The sequence below is a fragment of the Haemorhous mexicanus genome, chromosome 3 (genome assembly GCF_027477595.1).
Source record: "Haemorhous mexicanus isolate bHaeMex1 chromosome 3, bHaeMex1.pri, whole genome shotgun sequence".
In the NCBI taxonomy this organism is placed as follows: domain Eukaryota; kingdom Metazoa; phylum Chordata; class Aves; order Passeriformes; family Fringillidae; genus Haemorhous; species Haemorhous mexicanus.
In genome coordinates, this window is record NC_082343.1 from 543047 (window position 1) to 563762 (window position 20716).

General features: G+C 44.7%; 1 protein-coding gene and 1 long non-coding RNA gene across 2 annotated transcripts in view; one reads left to right on the forward strand and one right to left on the reverse strand.

Annotated features, from left to right (window-relative positions):
* Positions 1-15284, forward strand: part of JAG1 (jagged canonical Notch ligand 1) — a 35029-nt gene extending 19745 nt beyond the window's left edge. The window contains exons 6-26 of the mRNA XM_059840437.1: positions 2739-2869; positions 3148-3267; positions 3721-3834; positions 4378-4491; positions 5252-5365; positions 5769-5815; positions 6313-6486; positions 6975-7125; positions 7650-7814; positions 8315-8428; positions 9044-9157; positions 9263-9376; positions 9501-9617; positions 10140-10167; positions 10268-10353; positions 11158-11271; positions 11495-11604; positions 11686-11922; positions 12258-12389; positions 12829-12979; positions 13301-15284. Coding sequence (XP_059696420.1) covers positions 2739-2869; positions 3148-3267; positions 3721-3834; positions 4378-4491; positions 5252-5365; positions 5769-5815; positions 6313-6486; positions 6975-7125; positions 7650-7814; positions 8315-8428; positions 9044-9157; positions 9263-9376; positions 9501-9617; positions 10140-10167; positions 10268-10353; positions 11158-11271; positions 11495-11604; positions 11686-11922; positions 12258-12389; positions 12829-12979; positions 13301-13758 — 2905 coding nt within the window. The 3' untranslated portion in view covers positions 13759-15284. The remainder of the gene's footprint in view (positions 1-2738; positions 2870-3147; positions 3268-3720; positions 3835-4377; positions 4492-5251; positions 5366-5768; positions 5816-6312; positions 6487-6974; positions 7126-7649; positions 7815-8314; positions 8429-9043; positions 9158-9262; positions 9377-9500; positions 9618-10139; positions 10168-10267; positions 10354-11157; positions 11272-11494; positions 11605-11685; positions 11923-12257; positions 12390-12828; positions 12980-13300) is intronic.
* LOC132324407 (uncharacterized) lies at positions 7355-20496 on the reverse strand. Its single transcript, XR_009485614.1, has 2 exons — positions 16097-20496; positions 7355-7770 (listed from the first exon to the last, which is right to left on the reverse strand). It is a non-coding gene; the product is annotated as an uncharacterized LOC132324407 (long non-coding RNA).
* Positions 20497-20716: the final 220 nt, after the last annotated feature.

Genomic DNA, 20716 nt, shown 5'->3' on the forward strand with positions numbered 1-20716 from the left:
CTGGAGTGTCTGACAGGCTATTCTATAAGAATTCAGCCTAAACAGCTGTGGTAGCTCATTCATTTTCTCTGCTTCTGTAATTCATGCTTCAAAACAAAACAAAACAAGAATTACCAAGGAACCATCTGAAAGTGAGGTGGGAAGTAACTTCTCATCTTCACAGAGCCGTGGCAAAGTGAAAGTCCAGCCAGGGGACAGACTGTTGTCACTTGTCCTGTGATTTTAATGTTCAGCAGCACTGATATAAGCTGGTTAACCCCCAGAACACCAAATCTAAATCTTTTTTAATTAAGAAAAAGCCTGACAAGTAGTAGGAAGTATGGGGGGGTGCAGATGGTGAGAGGAGCATATCAGTCAGGGCTACCAGTGATTTGTGCTGCTGTCATCAGAATAAACATGCCTTGTAGGGGTTGCTGTCTCCTAGTCAGAACAACAGGCTTTGTTTCCAGTTTTTTTTTCTTCCCTTTCTCTTTCTAAGTCTGTTGCCTCCCACTCACTGCCCAGACATGCACTAGTGCTCTTATTTACTTAAGGTGCAACTTTCCCACACTTGATTTGCATAGTCTTGAAACAATGCTGTCCTTCTGGTGCTTTCAGATAACTTCTGCTTGCCAAGTTAGACCACTATCTTTAAAGTGAACACAGAAACAAGATTTTATTTTCTTTTAAGTTTTGATGAGTCATATAGCCTGTATGCTACAAATGCAGCAGGGTTTAAAAATAACATCCGAGCAGAAACTGCTCTGTGTTCTGGTACAACAGACAACTTGCAAACGTTCTTAAAATATCCTTTTCCCTTTCGCTGCCAGTCACTTTCTTCAATGCAGGCCGGCCAACTAAACCATTTTTTACTCATGAATCACTACACAAGGAAAGTTAACTTGAAATTTCTCATGAGAAACTGCTGCATACATATTATTAAATGTGAGTTAGTGCTGTGAATCTTTCTCTGGAATTGATATGCCACTTTTTTTTTTTTCCTAAATGCCCATAGCCTTTTCTAATTTTGTTTGTTATGTTTTGAAGCTGATGTTTGAAGTAGTACCTTTGGCTCTAATGTTCATGATTTTTTTTTTCCTGTGTGGTGTGGGGTTTTAAAATTATTTTGCTTTCTTTACACTTGTTTTAAAGAAAACAAAACCCACCACCACTTTGATTTGATAGAAGTAAAATCAATTCTCAATTTGGATACCTGCTTTTGCAGGTGAGGTCCCTTAGTTTGGCTTGTGTGCAAGCTCACAGGCAAGTTGCTTTGAATGCAACACAAATTAAAAGGTTCTGGTCCTAAATTTTGATCTTTGTGCATTCTTATTATATGCCCTGTACAGAAGGATTTTCCAAGAGGTACTTGAGGGAGGCTGTTTTGCCTTATCTGGGTTTTTTTCATGTTCTTTGCCCTGACTGGGTTTTTTTAACACACAAACTAATAAGAATTTCCCATTGACTTTGGAAAGGCTGCTATTGTGATAGCTATTAAAGAAAAAAAGTTAATTAGAGTGAAGTTTGTCACCTGAGATTTTTAGAAGGGAAGTCAGACTTACCACTGGCTGTGTGTGATTATCCATTGGATAGATCCTTCTGGCTTTTTCCCATGAGAAGAAATTGCCAGCAGAAGAATGGTGGGGGGTTTTACAAATAGAAAGCTTAGCTGACTTCTGTAGAGCTGAGGTTTGTTTTCATAATTTAGTGACAGCTTAGTGCATAATTGCTGCTGATCAATTACTCTCAGGACCTGTTAATGAAATACAGTACCTCAAAAAGCCCTTGCTTTTCATTTTCAACTTGTTTTGCTTGTTCCTATCTATAGATTCACTTAAATATGAAGGATCCTTGGTCTTGCTAGTGAGAGCTAAATGAAAGCCAAAAGAAGCTTTCCCTTAAGGGGGCTTTACTTTAAAAGAACATCTTCCTTTTAAGTAGAGGATTCAGGTAGCTCATTGATGGTGACAATAAAGAATTCAAATAGCAGTAAATTCTCCAGACATCAGTGTTTCTCAGAATTGGACATGATTTAGTTGTTCCCTGCACAGAGGTTCTCAGCACAAATCAAACTCAGAAGCACACTGCCAGCTGATCTCTGAGCACGTGTAAAACCCTGCCGTGCTGTTTTCTTCATTCCCGACTGTGGCTCAGTCCACGCTGGCCCTGTGTGTGTGTCTCTCCATTCAGAGTAAGGGTGCCTTCTGATAGAGCAGGGAACTCCTCATGTTTTGCTACTGCCTTGCCAAGGGCTCAGAGTTGCTGGTTATGGTTTTGTTTGTCTTCCTGCAAAAACCCAGCCTGGCTGAAATGCCTGGAACCTTGTATTCATGAGGATCTCTGGATAACTATTGTTTCCACTGACTTTTTCTTCCCCCCTCAATTTATAAAGCACCCTGTCAAAGTCCAGAGATTGATTTGTAGTGCACACCCACCCTCTATGCCACATTTATATGAGGCTCCAAAAGAGTGTTATTGTGCTGAATGGCCTCATGCTGGTTTTCTCAGAACAGTTATTCTTTTGTCAGGAGGCCGGCTACAGAGACCTTGGCAAAACTACCAAAATGTTTGTTTACAAGAAACCATCAAACAATCCTTGAATAGCTTCTCCCCTCCCCTCATCCTGCCCCTCTCCCCCACTTCCCAGCCTTCAAGCTTTGGAGTTGCACACTCATATCTGCACACAGCAGTTATGATGGGTTTGGGTTTCTTTCCCTGCTCTGATTTTTTTTCCCTTTTTTTGTGCTCTTTTACTGAAGGTGTCAGTATGGGTGGCAAGGCCAGTACTGTGATAAGTGCATTCCACACCCGGGATGTGTCCATGGCACTTGCATTGAACCATGGCAGTGCCTCTGTGAAACCAACTGGGGTGGTCAGCTCTGTGACAAAGGTATGCTAATGCCAGCGGGCCGTGTCACACTGGGATGTCACCGTGGGCGGACTCTGTGCGCGGGGCTCAGCGAGCTGACACAACGTGCTGGCCCTCAGCTCCTGCCCTTGTCCCCGCTCTGTTCCAGCATGGTTGGCATCTGTCCTTAGCTTGTCCCCGTCCTGTCCCGCTCCTCTGTGGGCATGCACTCTGTAAAGGCTCCGGGAGAGCAGAACAGAGCACGCGGTGATGTTCCTGTAACCTTCCAGCCTGGCTTTAACGCTCCTCCCCTCCCGCAGATCTGAACTACTGTGGAACCCACCCGCCCTGCTTGAATGGTGGTACCTGCAGCAACACTGGCCCTGACAAATACCAATGTTCCTGCCCTGAGGGCTACTCAGGACAGAACTGTGAAATTGGTAAGTGTTGGATGGAGCTGCTGAGATTTACTGCCGCCTGACAGTTAATTCTTGCCAGCTTTTGGTGACTGGTTTTGGATGCACTGTATGAGATGGAGAAAAACTCAATTTGTAGCGTTCCCAGCCAGAGCTGGGTACAAAGATGCAGCCTTTCCTATTCTCATGCTTTATCATGACTGTTTGGTGTCTCTGCACATCAGCCTTCTGCTCACTGGGGAGGTCACTGCGAGCCACCCTGTGTGCCCGTGGCCCCAGCAGGTGCCGGTCGGTGTGCTGGTGGGCTTAGCTGGAAAGAGGCTTTCTGCAAGCCAGGAAATTCCTGGTTCTTGCAGGAACACGATGCAGCAAGAGTGCTGATGGTGTGTCCAGAGCAGAAGCACAGGGAGGGAGCAGGGCTGGCTTGTGGTGGCATTGCTGTAGCCTCTGCCCTAATGTCCTTCTGTCCCTGTGCAGCGGAGCACGCCTGCCTCTCCGACCCTTGTCACAACGGGGGAAGCTGCCTCGAGACATCCACGGGGTTTGAATGTGTGTGTGCTCCTGGCTGGGCTGGACCAACTTGCACTGACAGTGAGTCCTTTTCAGTGTTTAGTAAAAATGTGCCAGTTTGCTGGTTTTGATCAGTCTTTCTAATCCCTCATAACCTTACAGGGCAGACTACTTTACCTTTCCCAGCCTGAGCATTGCTTCCCAGCAGCCATTTACACCCCTGTGCACTCTCTTCCCCTTTGCTTCTACCAAGGGTTTTGTCAGCTACTGGGGAAGGAACAGCCCAAAGCTTCTTGAACGAAATAGAGTGCTGAATTTTTGTAGCATTCTGGCATGTTGTTAAAGATGCTGCTTTGAGGGACTTGCTGGATCCAAATAGGACTTTCATTTGCAAAAAGGCCACAGGGGTAAACTTTTCCCCCAGTGCTTTGAACCCCCATTTCCTCTCTTTAAATGAGGCTTTTTCTGAAATCAAAGATAACCTGTAAATTCCAAGTAGAAGTCCTGTTGTTCTTCTGTTCCTCAGGGAAAACCTGAGTAGCAGCAACCATTTGTCAGACTTGTCAATTACTGCCATTGCCAGTCTGGCAGTGGAGCTAAGCCTCTCCTTATTCTGCATTACAGATATTGATGATTGTTCTCCAAATCCCTGTGGTCATGGAGGAACTTGCCAAGATCTAGTTGATGGATTTAAGTGTATCTGCCCACCTCAATGGACTGGCAAAACGTGCCAGCTAGGTAAGAACTGCTTTGTCTTCATCCAGTGTTGTTCCAGAGCTGGAAAAGATAAATGCAAATGGGATCATAGTCCTGCATTACTCACGGTCATGTTTTTGAAGCCTGTGGATGTATTTTGGCACATTGAGGACATTCGGTGTCTGTTTGCAGGACTGAGGGCTAGGTCAGTGTCCAAGAGCAGTGTGGCTTCTATCACCTTGCTTCTGCATGCTGGCACTTGCAGGAAATAGTTAACCAGAGACATCCTTCAAACCAGAACTGCCCTGAAGTGGGGAGGCTGTGTGTTGTGCCTCCCAGTCCCGCCCCAACTTGTGCTTCTCTCCCTTAGCCCTGTGAGAAAGTTGCTGTATCTCCTCAACCATGTCAACTCCTCCAGACCCAGGAGCTCCCAGCTGGGTTCCAAAATGGGGATGATCTCACGGAGAGTGAGCTGGCTGCATTCTTTACACAACACACTCATCCCAATGACCAGGCTGCTGCATTCCTCCTTCAGAATGCTCAGCTGAGATGCGTGTGTGGGGGCAAGTTGCTCTTAATGAGTGGCTGGGTAATTGTGAAATAATTAGCGTAGCCTGTATGTTCTAATTGCAGAGAAACTGAAAGAGCCTTCAGAGGCTGATGGTGATTGACTTTTGTTCCTTCAAGTCACGCTAATCCCGGTTGTACGCCGCAAGTTCCTCTTAGCTCTGGAGGAACTGCTGGTTATTGCTGGGGCGTGGGCTTCTCCCTTCCCCCCTCAATGTTCCCCTTGGCTTTCCAGATGCCAATGAATGTGAGGGCAAGCCCTGTGTCAATGCCAACTCCTGCAGGAACCTGATTGGCAGCTACTACTGTGACTGCATTTCTGGCTGGTCTGGCCACAACTGTGATATAAGTAAGTGTCCTTACCCTTGGGTTTATTAACGGCCGCTTCTTTGGGCATATGTGTGTGTGCCCCTGAGTTCTGAGCTCACTTTAAACACTGGGCAGAGCCCCAGCAGTTGATGTTTTTAGAAAGGGAGTAGTTGGTGCCGAATGAAAATACACAATTTTATCAAAGTCATTAGCCTGTACCATAGCTATATTCTGATAAAGGTACTAAAACAATGATGTGAAGTTTTACTGCCTCTCCTAGAAGAATCGCGAAAGGTTTCCCACCCATTATAATAACCTTATCTCAAGGAAGGCATGCAGGAAACTTGACAAAAAGTTTATCTAGCTGCAGTTTTAGAGAGACCTGAACTCTCTATCTAGTGTAAATATATTTTTGCCTTCTAACCGTGCTAATTTTATTGCAGATATTAACGACTGTCGTGGACAATGTCAGAATGGAGGATCCTGTCGGGTAAGCCGTTCTTGTTTTACCTTGGTTTCCCCAAGACTTGCAATGGCAACTAAAATATTAGAGCCTAAGCACAAAAAGTTTGGAAAATAGCAAATAGCTGGTACAAATGGTCATGTCTTGAAGTTGGGGGAGGGCCTATGTCATGCTACAGCATGTTGAGATATGTCTGTGGAACAGTAAGGGCAAAAAAATATAACTTCAATAAATGACTCATTTTCACTGCCAGTGTCACCAGTGAACAAGCTGGTGGTTGTGCAAACTACCTACTGGAAATGTAGGCACTTCCCTTCAACCTGTGGATTAATGTATCCTGCCTGGAAATTAGGAATGTAAACTGGGACAGGGTGTTCTGTGTGTGTGTTTGGGTTTTTTTCCCCTCTAAATATTTTAGACATCAATGTTTTTTTTTTTTAACTTTTTAAATTTTTTTTTCTTAATAAGAATATATCAAGGGAGGAACAACATTAACTCTGAAACTTTTTTTTGTTCTTTCCCAGGACTTGGTTAATGGTTATCGGTGTATCTGTTCACCTGGCTATGCAGGAGATCACTGTGAGAAAGACATCAATGAATGTGCAAGTAACCCTTGCATGAATGGGGGTCACTGCCAGGATGAAATCAATGGATTCCAATGTCTGTGTCCCGCTGGTTTCTCAGGAAACCTCTGTCAGGTAAGAAGGCTGGGTGAAAGGCAGGCCCTCGGCCAGTGCCGTTTGTTCCGACGCTCCGGATCTGAGCACGGAATGCCTTGCATCCAGTGAAGCATAGTATAAAGTTGTACTTGATATCGCTGTCAGTCTGCCAAGAAGCTGCTTGATTAATATATATTTGGGCGGGGGAAGAAACCAACAAACCCCTGACAGGCTGTGGAGGATTCTCTTTGTTAAGCAAACTGCAGAGTTTGCACGTCAGGCTTTGTGGAGCTCTCACTATTAACTCTGGCAGTTTAATATCGAGAGTTGCCTGCCAGAATAGTGGCGAGCGGGACTAAACTCTGTGTGCTATGAATGATTCTTTGAGGCAGCAGATAAAAAGGTCAGATTCCACAATGTCAGCCTGTCGCGATGAGGGAAAGCCATGATAAACCTCTTTCACTCAGCTTTCCCTTGCTCCCTTCCCCCCTTCCCATTTCCCTTCCCTCTCTGTGCACTACTTACAGCTGGACATAGATTATTGCGAGCCAAATCCGTGCCAGAACGGCGCCCAGTGCTTCAATCTTGCCATGGACTATTTCTGTAACTGCCCCGAGGATTACGAAGGGAAGAACTGCTCCCACCTGAAGGATCACTGCCGCACCACTCCGTGTGAAGGTTGGTGTGGCCTTGCGCGTGAAGGGCCACGGCTGGCAATGGCTCCTGCCCTGCCCTCGCCGAAGCCCTTATGCAGCTCCAGCGGGGGAGTCTCTTGAGTAGCTCTGCTGTAAAGAGGCTGAATTTTGCCCTCTGCCTTAGGCCTCTCTAACTGTGAAAAGATGAGTGGTATTTGTAAGTTTCAGCTATTGAAAGACAGCATTATGTCAATGGGGACAGGAAGCGCAGGTAGCAAATAGCCTGATGCATTTATTCCAAGCCATGGATGTGTTCCAGCAATCATCAGATAAGATGCTGTGATTATTTTATGCACAGTTGGCAGAGTCCAATGTTATTTTAAAGCAGCAAACATATTTGTAGTCATATGTTTATGGTTTCACTCGATGATCTTAAAGGTCTTTTCCAACCTAAATGACTTAATGGCACGAGTGTCTTCTAAACATCCGTGGCTGGAAGTGAAAATGTTGCTCTTGAGGAATCGGGTTGCATGGGTAATTCTCATGCTGGTCTCTGCTTTTCTGCAGTAATTGACAGCTGCACTGTGGCAGTGGCTTCCAACAGCACACCCGAAGGGGTTCGCTACATCTCTTCCAACGTTTGTGGTCCTCATGGGAAGTGCAAGAGCCAAGCCGGTGGAAAATTCACCTGTGAATGCAACAAAGGATTCACTGGCACCTACTGTCATGAGAGTAAGAGCAAAAAAGAGAATGTGTTTCACTGTCCCCCACTCTTATTGGGAAAAGATTCCATCCTTCCCTCCCAGAGCCCTTTTCTTCATTGTAACTCAGTGAACCTTGGAACTGCTGTAAGTTTTCATATCCCTCTTGGGCGAGGCAGAGTGGAATTTGCTAGGCCTTGGGAAGGTTCAGAGCCATGACCCCTCTGGCCTTGAATTGTATGTTGTTGAAAATCTTATGTATACAAGGTCTGAGGGAGTTAGTAGTGGGGTTTAACGTGGATCTTTAAGGGCTCCTGAATTTTTTAATAGTGACAGGTTCATCACCTTGTGCAGTTTTTAACTCATTTGTCATCTTGCTAATAACCCTTCCTTTCCAAAGGGTATTATTAGAAATGGAAGTAGCACCAAAGAGTCTGCAGTAAGATAATGACTCCTAGTAACTGTACTTCTAGTTTGACGTTTTTTTCCCCCTCTTTTTTTAATCCTCTTCTTTCTTCCCAACTGTTGCAGATATCAATGACTGTGAAAGCAACCCCTGTAAAAATGGTGGCACTTGCATTGATGGCATCAACTCCTACAAATGTATTTGTAGCGATGGATGGGAAGGAACATATTGTGAGACAAGTAAGTTATCCATGCTTCAGCACACAGAAAGATCTCTTGGGAAAACATTGGGAAGGAATGGCTGGTACTGTCAAGATGACAGTGACCTATGTCAATAAACTCTGCTTCAAAGGCCACAGAGGACCAGGTCCTCCCACCAAGTCCCAGTCTTTTGTATTGGAACTAAGGCCAAGTTACAAAGGTGGACTGCGACTGGAGCCTGGCTCTCTCACTCTTGAGTTTCCTGCTCTATCCTTTGGATAACTTCCAGGAAGAAACCCTTTGCATTAGTAGATGCCACTTGATGGCCTGTCTGCATATCATAGTTGCATTTTGTCAATCTCAGGAACAGGAGAGGAGTGCTCTGCTCCCTTCCCCTGACTAACAGGGTAGTTTATGTAATAGACTTTTCCACTGAAACAAGATTACAAACAAAATGAAAACAAACTGGAGGACTGGGGTGAAACGCTCTTCATCTATGTGACAGTGCTTAAAACTTTAAAATACTGACTTAGGCATTTAATCCACAATTGAAACACAGGCCAAAATTAGGGGTGGGTTATGCTCCTTCCAAGCATTGTGTTTGTCAGTTCTGTAAACACTACTGAGCCTGTTTTCTCTCCTTAACATATCCAGATATTAATGACTGCAGTAAAAACCCTTGCCACAATGGAGGAACTTGCCGAGACTTGGTCAATGACTTCTTCTGTGAATGTAAAAATGGGTGGAAAGGAAAAACTTGCCACTCCCGTAAGTTCAGCATTTCCAAAACATATCAGACGTGCTCTGATAGGCTGCTTGAGCTCGCTGCCCTAAGGGAGCACCAGCACTGAGGACGGTTTGGGTTTTCCACAGGTGACAGCCAGTGCGACGAGGCGACGTGCAACAACGGCGGGACGTGCTACGACGAGGGGGACACTTTCAAGTGCATGTGTCCTGCGGGATGGGAAGGAGCCACTTGTAACATAGGTAAATGGCCTGCACAGTCGCCAGGAAGCAGATGCAGGGCTGCAGCTCTGACCTCAGCTGTTCCTCTCGGCTCAGGCTTGACGGCTTTCTAACAACTGAGCGGCAAATGTTGTTTGTGTTACAGCGAGGAACAGCAGCTGCCTGCCAAACCCCTGTCACAACGGTGGTACCTGTGTAGTCAGCGGGGACTCCTTCACTTGTGTCTGCAAGGAGGGCTGGGAAGGACCCACGTGCACCCAGAGTAAGTCAGCTCTGCTTGAACTCTTCCAGAGTGTTGCATGATGAGAACATGAGCTCATCCTGTCGCCCCTGGAGTCAAGATTGAATCCAGAAGGGAAAGCTTGTTTGATGTAGGCTTTAGCATCACCTGAATCTTTGTTTTTAATGACTTTATGTGATACAGCCTTGACCTGGGCATGAGAAAGTTGCAAATGAGCTAAGTGGAGACAGATGTTGTCTTGTTTTCTCCTGCATTCTTTTTCTACGAGCAGCTCTGTCTGCTTCCACTTTTTCCCCCCCCCTCACTCCACCCCATTAGATTCTTTACAAGGATCTCTTCCTGCGTACATGTGTTCCACAATGTAGTTAACAAATTTTGTGGTATGGGCCTGGAATCAATTTAGTAGAGAATTTCAGCATATTTTTGTAAAGTTAAGCTAAGTGTAACTTGGGCATTAAGGGGAAGTTTGATCATTCCTTACTGCCAGTAGAGCTGAATTAGCCAAAGTCTACATATTTAATGCTGTCTGTCTTTGCTTTGCAGACACAAATGACTGCAGTCCTCATCCTTGGTAAGTTTGTTATGTTTATTCTTTGCTCTTTTGGTTGCTTTAGAATTCTGGGTTCCTTTTATCTGTGGCAGTTTTTAATGTCTGTGATAATTGTCCACAGTTACAACAGTGGCACTTGCGTGGATGGAGAGAACTGGTACCGCTGTGAGTGTGCTCCAGGCTTCGCCGGGCCCGACTGCAGGATCAGTGAGTGTTCCCATGGCTCTCTGCCTCAGTTCTTGTCTCGCTTCAATCTTGTTGCAAGACAATCATCTTAATTGAGTTAAGTAGTAGATCAGATGAGTGATAGGTGTCTTGTGTCGTCTCTATCCATACCTGGATCTTTAGCAGATTTGGAGAAGGCAGGAATCACACTGAAAATGAAAGAAATTTAAAGTCTTTCAGCTGGAGCTGAAACCTCTTGGTTCAGCAGAGTGGGCAAAATGCCCTTTGGGACAGCCTTCCCTTGTGTTTGTGTGGCCCGGGCTTCTGCTTGAGATCAAAGTGTGCCAGCCAAAAACCTTGTCAATTAATAATCCACCTCCAAGCCCTGAGGTGATGGATGCGCTTCCCTGTAATTTAATAATAATTACAGGTAGGAGGACACTTCTTTTAATAACAGCCATGGAATAGAAGTCTCACAGCAGCAATAGAGCTGGGAAGGGTTTAACACTGCCATCAGTTGAAGAATCTAGTGGGGGACAAAACTGAAGCACATCAGAGGAGAGGAGAGGAAGTGTGTCTGTGTAGGAAGGAATGTGTCCTTGCCCTGGAAAGCTCGAGTAGCCACAGGGGTCAGGTTTTGATCTTTGTTAGTGTCACACAGCAGAAACGTCAAAGGACTTTTCTGAGGTTATACTGGTGCTGCAAGCAGGAATCCATGTCCCAGTAGACACTAGAAAATGAACATAAAGCTCCAGTAGGCAATTCTATCCCATGTTGGCTTTTTTCCTGACAAAACAAAAGCATTCTATGGAGTAACTGTTCCGTTTCCTCTCCTTCCCATCACAGACATCAACGAGTGCCAGTCCTCGCCCTGTGCCTTTGGAGCCACGTGTGTGGATGAAATTAACGGCTACCGTTGCATTTGCCCCCCGGGTCGCAGTGGTCCAGCATGCCAAGAAGGTATTCCAGATGCCAGAGCTGATCCTAGCACTTGTAGCTAGAGCTGTCTAATTGCACATTGATGGGTTTGTGGTTGTAGGGGGGTGGTTTTGGGGCACACTATCTGTTGTTTTTTAAAGCAAGTATCCTTCCTGAAGAAGCAACTCAGTGGGAAGTTTAGATGAACTTCGAAAAGGTGTTGTTTCCTGTTTTTAGCTTATAATTCTGTTCAATCTCTCTTCAGTTACAGGAAGGCCTTGCATTACCAGTGTTCGAGTCATGCCAGATGGGACTAAGTGGGATGACGACTGCAATACCTGTCAGTGTCTGAATGGAAAAGTCACCTGTTCTAAGGTACAGCTGTGCTGTGGTTTGGCTTACACCACCTTCTGTCCCCTAGCCAGTGGATTCTCACCAGCATTCTTCCTCTCCTAGGTTTGGTGTGGCCCTCGGCCTTGTGTGCTGCATGGCAAGGGCCCCAGCGAGTGCCCCGCTGGCCACGCCTGTGTCCCTGTGCGGGACGACCACTGCTTCACCCGCCCGTGTGCCGCCGTGGGGGAGTGCTGGCCCTCCAACCAGCAGCCCGTGAGGACCAAGTGCAACTCAGACTCCTACTACCAGGACAACTGTGCCAACATCACCTTCACCTTTAACAAGGAAATGATGGCCCCGGTGAGTAACAGCAGCTCGCTGGGCTGTGGCACACACAGACTCATTCCTAGAGCATGGAATGATGTTTTCCGTAGGGAAAACTTCAGCAAAAGCTGACTCTGCCTCATTAGCAAAGAAAACAAAAAGGTGAGAAGGATTAATATAGCCTTGCAGCCTAAATGCTTTTGTGACTAGAGAAGAAAAAAAAGGCTAGGTTGGAGGGAATTCCACCTCCTTTTCCCCTGAGAACTCTTACTTCAGGGCAAAAAAAAAAAAAATCCCAAACAAATCTTATATCTGTGTGTTCGTGTGCATGTGTATTTTAAAAAAGCCAACATCCTTTTTGTATCCTCCAGGGCCTTACCACAGAGCACGTTTGCAGTGAATTGAGGAATCTGAATATTCTGAAGAATGTTTCTGTTGAATATTCCCTCTATATTACCTGTGAGCCTTCCCACTTGGCAAATAATGAAATCCATGTTGCTATTGTAAGTATTCCTGGAATATTTTTAAATGTCTTAGTAGTTAATTGCTTGGATATGTGTGCAACACGTGGATTTCATAAAAATATTAATTCCTGGCTTTGTCAGCACTTCTTGTGGTTTAGTTTCCATCCTGATACCCTTTAAGAACAGGAAAGGAATTCTGGTTACATGAAAGCTGCCGTCTGGGGGCAGCTGTAATAGGGGGAGTGAAACATTTCTCTATTACACTTTTGCTTTTGGGGGGTTTTTGGTCTTTTTAAGGATGAGAACAAGAACTCAGAGTCGTTCGTTTTTGCCCACAGCAGGCCATTTTGCTTTGATTCTGTTTTGTTATAGATGAACAGTAGCAAGAGCCTTCACTGCCTGTGAAGGTTTATAAATAGCAAGTTCCCCCGTGCATCTGATGTGGTGCTTGGTGTTAACTCTGTACCTCCTCCTGCAGTCTGCAGAAGACATCGGGGAGGATGAAAACCCCATCAAAGACATCACAGATAAGATCATCGACCTCGTCAGTAAGCGCGACGGGAACAACACCCTCATCGCCGCTGTCGCCGAGGTCAGGGTGCAGCGGCGGCCGGCCAAGAGCAAAACAGGTGAGCTGCTCCTTGGCCCCAGCTCCTGCAGCACCCCTGCCCAGGGCAGAGCCTTTCCTCCCTTTGGAGACTTCTAGCAAGGCCCTGTGCATCAGGAACAATGGGGAGGCTTTGCGCACAAGGTCCTTTCATTGCTAAAAACCCTAAAAAAACTTGCCAGAAGTTTGCTAAACTTGACAAAAGGGCTGCTACCCTTCCATGCTCCAGGTGGAGAGATGCGGGAAATAACAAGGCGTAAGAACTGAGATTTGTTTTCTCTGAGACATCCCAAAGTGTCCCCTGTGGTCTGCAGCAGGACTAACTGTCTCCTGTTTCTTCCAGATTTCCTGGTGCCCTTGCTGAGCTCGGTGCTGACAGTAGCCTGGATCTGTTGCCTGGTCACCGTGTTTTACTGGTGCATCCGAAAGCGCCGAAAGCAGAGCAGCCACACCCACACGGCCTCTGACGACAACACCACCAACAACGTCAGGGAGCAGCTGAACCAGATCAAAAACCCCATTGAGAAACACGGAGCAAATACTGTCCCCATTAAAGACTACGAAAACAAAAACTCTAAAATCGCCAAAATAAGGACACACAACTCCGAGGTGGAGGAGGATGACATGGACAAGCACCAGCAGAAGGCCCGATTTGCCAAGCAGCCAGCCTACACTTTGGTAGACAGAGATGAAAAGCCCCCCAACAGCACCCCTACAAAACACCCAAACTGGACAAATAAACAGGACAACAGAGACTTGGAAAGTGCACAAAGCCTAAATCGGATGGAGTACATCGTATAGCAGACGGTGGGGTGCTGCCATGCAGGGCCTTTGAGTATCGTTGTAAAGGCACTCAAGAGCTTGTAGTTCTTAAACTGTTGTGTAATATTTGAGTCTAAGGCTATTATTTACTTAGAATCCCTGTGTTAATTTAAGTTTGGACAAGCTGGCTTACACTGGCAATGATAGTTGCTGTGGTTGGCTGGAATACCAAGTGCTGCATTTCACATCTATGCAAAACTAGTCAAAAGTGCCCTCCTGTAAATTCAGCTGCAGCTGATCCATCACAGAAACGTTCCATAAGGTATTACATAGCCTTTTTACTCTTCCTTAGTGTTCATTTTTTTTTCTGCCAGATGTTCCGATTTATACAGTTTCTTTAGAATAATACATTTTATTTATATTTATTGAATTTGAGTTTTTTGTATATTGGTTTTATGGTGACGTACAACTAGTTCTGTATTTGAAAGTGCCTTTGCAGCTCGGAACCACAGCAACTATCAAAAATAAGTTTATTATTTATTTTTTTATTGTATTTTTGTTGGGGGCGGGTGGGGGGAACTTGTCAGCAGTTGCTGGTAAATGAAGAATTTAAAGAGGAAAATGTGTCAAAAATAGAAGTTTGTATAGATATGTAAATAATTCTTTTTTTATTAATCACTGTGTATATTTGATTTATTAACTTAATAATCAAGAGCCTTAAAATATCATTCCTTTTTATTTATATGTATGTGTTTAGAGTTGAAGGTTTTTGATAGCATTGTAAGCTCGTGGCTTCTCTATTTTGAATTTATTTTCTTGTTACATGTTGCCTATATGCCAAAACTAAGGTGTTCTAAAATAGTTTATTTTTAATAGGATGGGCTTTCATGCCTTGATGCTGGTTTTTGTACAATGTCAAACGTTTGAAACACCTTCCATAGTATCACTTTAAGACTATTTGTAAGTACTGACTGAGGCAGTTTAGAGAATTAGACTAGAGAATTTTTTTTGCTGCTTTAGACTTGAAAACCGAGTGACAGGCAGATAATCTGCTAAGAAGCAGTTTAAGGGAACAAAACTGAGCTATTACTTTATGTAGATGAAATGTGAGTGGTTGCATGTAATTAAAAATATCAAATTAGCGTGTGAAGTTGGAAACACAGCAATCTTATTTTGTAAATTCTAATTATTTTTTTCTCACCATGAATATGTAATACTGAACCACTTGTAGATTTGACTTTTTTTGTAATCTACTGCATTTAGGGAGTATTCTAATAAGCTAGTTGTTGAATACTTGAACAGTAGAATGTCCAGTAAGATCACTGTGTAGGTTTGCCATAGATTACACTGCCCGCCTTAACAAGTGAGGAAATCAAAGTGCTATTACGATGTTTAAGATCAAAAGGCTTATAAACATAGTCATCTCAGTGGTTAACCATTGAGATCATGAAGATACCTTGTATTGTGATATTAGTGTTATATGAAAATGCATCTTTGATGTGTTGTTCCTGGCAATAAATCTTGAAAAGTAATATTTATTAAATTTTTTGTATGAAAACATAAAAGAGCGTGGAGATTATTGAGCTTGGAGGCACTCCCGGCCAGTCAGTTGTGCAAAAGCAGGGGCAGGTGCTGCTGGAGGTTTCCAGGACCTGCCCCTGCCTTTGGTGGAGTCAGTTTTTGTTAGATGATTACACGTTCCCCTCTGGCTCCCAGTGGCACTGAGGAGGCTTGAAAGCAGCATGTCCCTTGTTCTCACTGCCTCTTGGCCAGTGTCCCTCGGTACTCTGAGAGAGGTGGTGTGGCTGCACCTGTGCAGCGAGTTTACCCTGCAAGGGCCAATGAGCTGCCCCCAGACAGGAGCCAAATCTAAGTAGCTAGGCAAGATCCAAAGTGCTGACCTGGATGGGAAGGGATCCATAGATGATGCTGATTTCTACTGGGCAAAAAGCGCTTTGTAAAGCATAAAATAAACTCTGAAAGTATTCAACACGATGGCTTTGAATGCTGAACTAATGCTGCCCCTCCCACCTGTGGGCAGGGGCTGGCTGGCTCAGGGTCTGCTCTGGTTTTACCATGTTCTGATGAAGCTGCAAAACTGTTCTGCTAAGGGGCTACTGCAAAGCTGAAGGAACAATTAACTGTGTAACAAGTTCATTGACAAATAGTTAAACCAAGCTGCTGCAAGGCTAGGCCTTTGCATCTGTATTTGTTTGCAATAATAAACAGGTATTTTATATACAGATTGCTGCAATATGAATACACTGAACGCTAACAAAACCTGAGAGTGAGAAATACTTTCTTCTGTACTTTTTTTACAGCTGTCAAAAAAAATTTGATAAAATCTAATTAGAGTTACTTTTTATTTTAAACTCACTTTAGAAGATTTCCATCGTGGCTACTCTACTTTGGCTGGATGCTGCTTTTACTCTTCACACTCACACACGGCAGGTACTGGAGCCTGTTTAGTTTACTGCCTCCTGAAGGAGAAGTCAACACCATTAGCTGCAGCTGACCACTTCAATAATTCCTCATCAAACAAATCCCACGAGTATTTGTTTCCCTTTGTTCCCTGACTTCTAAATCTGCAATAAAGCAAACACGTCATGTCCAAAAAAGCTACTTAAAGATACTGGAATCTTCCACCTGCCTCCAAAGGGCAAAGCTGGGCTATTCCCTGACTGCTTTCCTGTACTTTTAATGTTGAATTAACCACCTCCCTGCTGTCTACTGTTCACATGGATCTCAAATTCAAGGATACAGAAACTTGAGCCCCTCTTCCAAAGGGCTCAAACATACCTGAATTTATAGGGATTTCTAAGAGTCTGCCTTCTATTAACCAAAAAATAATTCAAATAGGGCATTTGCTATTTCTGAGAACAATAGTTGTCAGGCTTCTTGAAAACCTACTGAGGCCATTTCTATTTACAGACTTAATCATTTAACAATGTGTACATGTAGTCACAAAGCTGTTTAGGTCTCTGAAGACTCAGTGAAAGCAAACCCTGGGTTCCTCAAGCTTCAGAACATGTCAAAGCCCTGAGCTCAGGGTTCATTTATTTACTTCCAGCCTTTCCTGTGCTCCATGCACAGGTTTTGCTACTGCTGAGCTCCTCCACACACACCCTGCTTCTCCCCATGGATTTTCCTCACTTCATCACTATCCCACACTGTTAGAAAATTAGAATCATGTAAGTTGTACAGGGAGCAGTCAGAAAGTTCTACACAATTGCCATAATGGTATTTTTAATTAATCCTTCTATCTCAGTGGTAACTCCAAACTTACACTGGTGACTGTAACACAAAAACAGTCCCCCAAAGCCCAGATCCACCACTAGGCTGGGGCTGGTCCATGAAGTAGTTTCCGTTGCCACGAAAATAAAATAGAAATGTGAACTTTAGGGCTTCCCTCAATACCAAGGCACATTTATTTTTGTGGAAATCATACTTTGCCAGGTCACACTTCTAGAACTCGAGGAAAATACATTCTGTTTTCTCAGGAGAAGTTTCCCACTGCTAGTGTAAGTTTGTTCTTTGTATCCTTCTTCATCTAAGCATTGACAAATGTGTGCTTCCTGAGCTGCCATTTAAGCATACAAGAAATGAAATGAAATGAAATGAAATGAAATGAAATGAAATGAAATGAAATGAAATGAAATGAAATGAAATGAAATGAAATGAAATGAAATGAAATGGCTCCCCTTAGCACTCTGAGCTTTGCTCTACCGACAGCTAATTGAACCTGCTGAATCTGGGTTTGGTTCAGCCTGGCTGAGCACGGCCACATCAAAGCCCTGCACCTCCGCATGGAAAGGGCCCATCTTACGTAGAGGTACCTGGGAAAGGTGCTGATGGTGCAGGTTACATCAGCCTTCACACAATACATTCATGTACTGGGAATGCCAGCCTTGGGAACGGCTCCCTCTGCAGTGCTGGCAGGAGCCAAGGGCAGCTGGGAGCACTGGGACCTGAAGCCCCTCTGACCAGGGGAACACGACCCAAGCTGGGGCCCAAACGTGGGACTGCATGTCCAGCTGTGCCCTGGTGAAACCATTCTGCCTTGCACAGGCACACTTCCTGTTCTCACACCAGCTGGCACCTGCACAGCAAGAGTTAATGTTGTTAATCAGCTTCCTGCCAAGCTGAGATGTACAGGGTTATGCTCCCTGCTGCTCCTTGAAGACTGCCTGCTTCTGCTCCTTATCTGCCAGCCCTCGGGCTGGATCCAGCCCTGCCTCCCAGCTATCCCAGGTCCAGGGTGCTGCCCTGCCATCTGGGGAGTCACAAGGCAGAGCCTTCATGGCTTTTAGAAGTGCCTGCCAAGATGAGAAGTTCTGACAAGGGAAGTACCAAATTCAGCCTTTTCCTCCCCAGAAGGTGGAAGTGATTGCGTAACCTCCCCATCCCCTCCTAACGGAAGCAAGAATATTTGAGCATATTTAGGAATTTTTGGCTTCCTCTTTTTTTGGCATTGACAGCAATGGCCATGGTGGTTAGTTTGCTAGTGCCCACTGAGCTGGCTTGCCAAGTGACTTCCCCCAAGAGAGGGCAAACCCAGTGAAAAAGCTGTGCCAACTGAGCTGCAGTTCCTGGGGCAGAGGAGGAGAGGGTGCAGGCTCTGGACGGTTCAGCAGTGCCTCCCTGGCACTGGGCAGCAGCAGAGCCACGCGAGATCAGACGGCGTCGGGCTGGAGTCCCAGCCCAGATCTGCCAGCGAGAGCCTTCTGTGATGTGCAAATTGTTTCAGCCAGTTTCCCTACAGGCTGGAGAAATAAATCTCTATTCCTTTCATTCTAGCACTATGAGATCATATTAATATTAAAAAGGGGCATGCCCAGCTCTAGAATTAGAGCTCCAGATAGTTTTCTTTAAAGATCTGATGCATAAACAAAAAAGATAATTATTATGCCAGCAAGTAAGGCAATTATGGAGCTAGAGTACCAATTCCTACTGCTGTACTAAAAGATTTAACTTGGACAGAATGGGAGCAAATCACTGAATTGTCCTTTACAAAAGGTACACTGTCAGCTCTCACAGGAGTAGATTCCCAGCTCTGGAATAATTTCAGTGGATAGTAAGGAAGGCAGGACATCTGTGGCTAATTTCCTGACCAAATTCCAGGTTACGGCTGAAATGCCTTGTCACACTCCATCACTTCCACAATTATTAGGATTTCCCAGCATAAGGCAACACCAAACAACCAAAAAAGTCCCTACCTAAAAATGTCACCTTACTGCCACCTTGGAAAGGACGAGGTCATGCACTACCAGGCCAGATTTTAAACATCTGGGGGAAACAGGTGGACGAAAGGACTCGTGCGAGCTGAGGAAAGAATTTGCTGCTCTGTAACCAGTTTGCTTTACCTTGGAAGCAGCTCTTCCCTCAGTGCTGCCCCAGCTATCAGAATAAGCCCTTCCAGCTCCCTCCAGGTTCAGCTGGAGTGCTTTGATATCCTCTGATGAAAGGCTCCGTGCGTGGCTGTTCCCTCAGCCCACATCTTCTCCTTCACCTGGGTTACTGCCAGAGAGTTTATGTTTATTAAAGGAGAAAAAGCACAAAGCAAAGAAGTGAGGAGTGCCTTTTATTAAAGCTAATTTCTGAGGCCAACCCACACTTCCCACTGCTGGCAAAAAGGTTTAGAGTTACTGCCTCTGTTTGCCTCAGCCTGTTTGAATGGAGAAGCTTTCCCTGGGTACTGATAAAGCCAAGTACTCCTAGCGTGCAATCTGGGAGAGTCTATACTTCACATCTTTCTTATTCCAAGTGCAAACAGAAAAATATTTTCCCTTTTTTTTTTTTTTTCTTTAGGAAGAAAGCATTTTCTAGTCAATAGCCAATGAGATGATGATGCAAATGCCAATTATAACTCATCCAATGAAATCCACATGCTGAGCAGTGAGAGGGAAGGAAGTTCACACTGACCAAAGAAATGCCTTCATAAGCTACTTAACAGCTCATTTGGTCAAAAACTTTTGTAGGAAGGGAGGTCTAGGTGCTTACCTGGCAGGTAAGCTTAGTACTCACAAGATCTTGGGATACTTAAAACCTTCCTACCGACCACCACTGGGCAAGGGAGTTTTCATATGAGCTGCTTCCTCTTTATAAATGATTATGTAAAAGGCTGGTCTAGCTTTTGATATGTGTTTAACCACAGAAGTCCACTAAACAAATATTTTTAACTGCTTTGATGTAAAGAATAATGGAAACTATCATCTGCACACATTAGAAAGTATTTCACTAGGAAACAACTGTTTCATTATCAGCAAGAGCACAGACCAAATGAACCAGATGATTCATTAAAAATAATAACCCACCAAAGCTGGCTGGTTTAGGATAAAAAATGAACCAAAGGAATTGTTTCTGTGCTTCAATGGCTGCTTCAGAAGAGAACAGATATTTTTTCCATTTACTGAAAGGTATGCTAGTGCTGCTCAGAAACAATTAGGTTAAAAGAAAGCCAAGACTTGCAAACTGCTAATTTTACTACAGCTCAGCATCTAGTTCCCTTTTCCCCCTCTAAACCTGATTTAGGAAATCAGATTTGTGGTTCTAGAGCATGTCAGATCACACCTTTGCCAGTCCTCTGGGTGCAGGTGGATGGGTGATAAAGAAAAAAGCAAAGTCTGAGAAGATGGCCCTGGGCTTGAAGCAGAGAGAGGAGAGAGACGGACACAGCCTGTCCCAGCAGCCCCAAAGCACCAGCAGGTTTGCAAAAGACCAGCTGGGATAAAAGTCCTGCTGCACAGACAAAAGAAAGCACAGGTCTGAGCAGCAACACCTTCTAAACCCCAGACACAAGTGTGAATTCCAAGCCTTCTCCCTAAGTAGCTGCATTTCTGAGAGGATCCAAGACCCGACTTTGGATAGTAACGAAGCTCAAGAACACACAGCTCCAAAGAGCCTAGAACTTATCAAGACAGTAAGGACAAAAGGAATGATGCCACTGTGGAGCTGTGAGAAAGCCCAGCTTTGTTCTGACTCTCCAACCTCTAACACC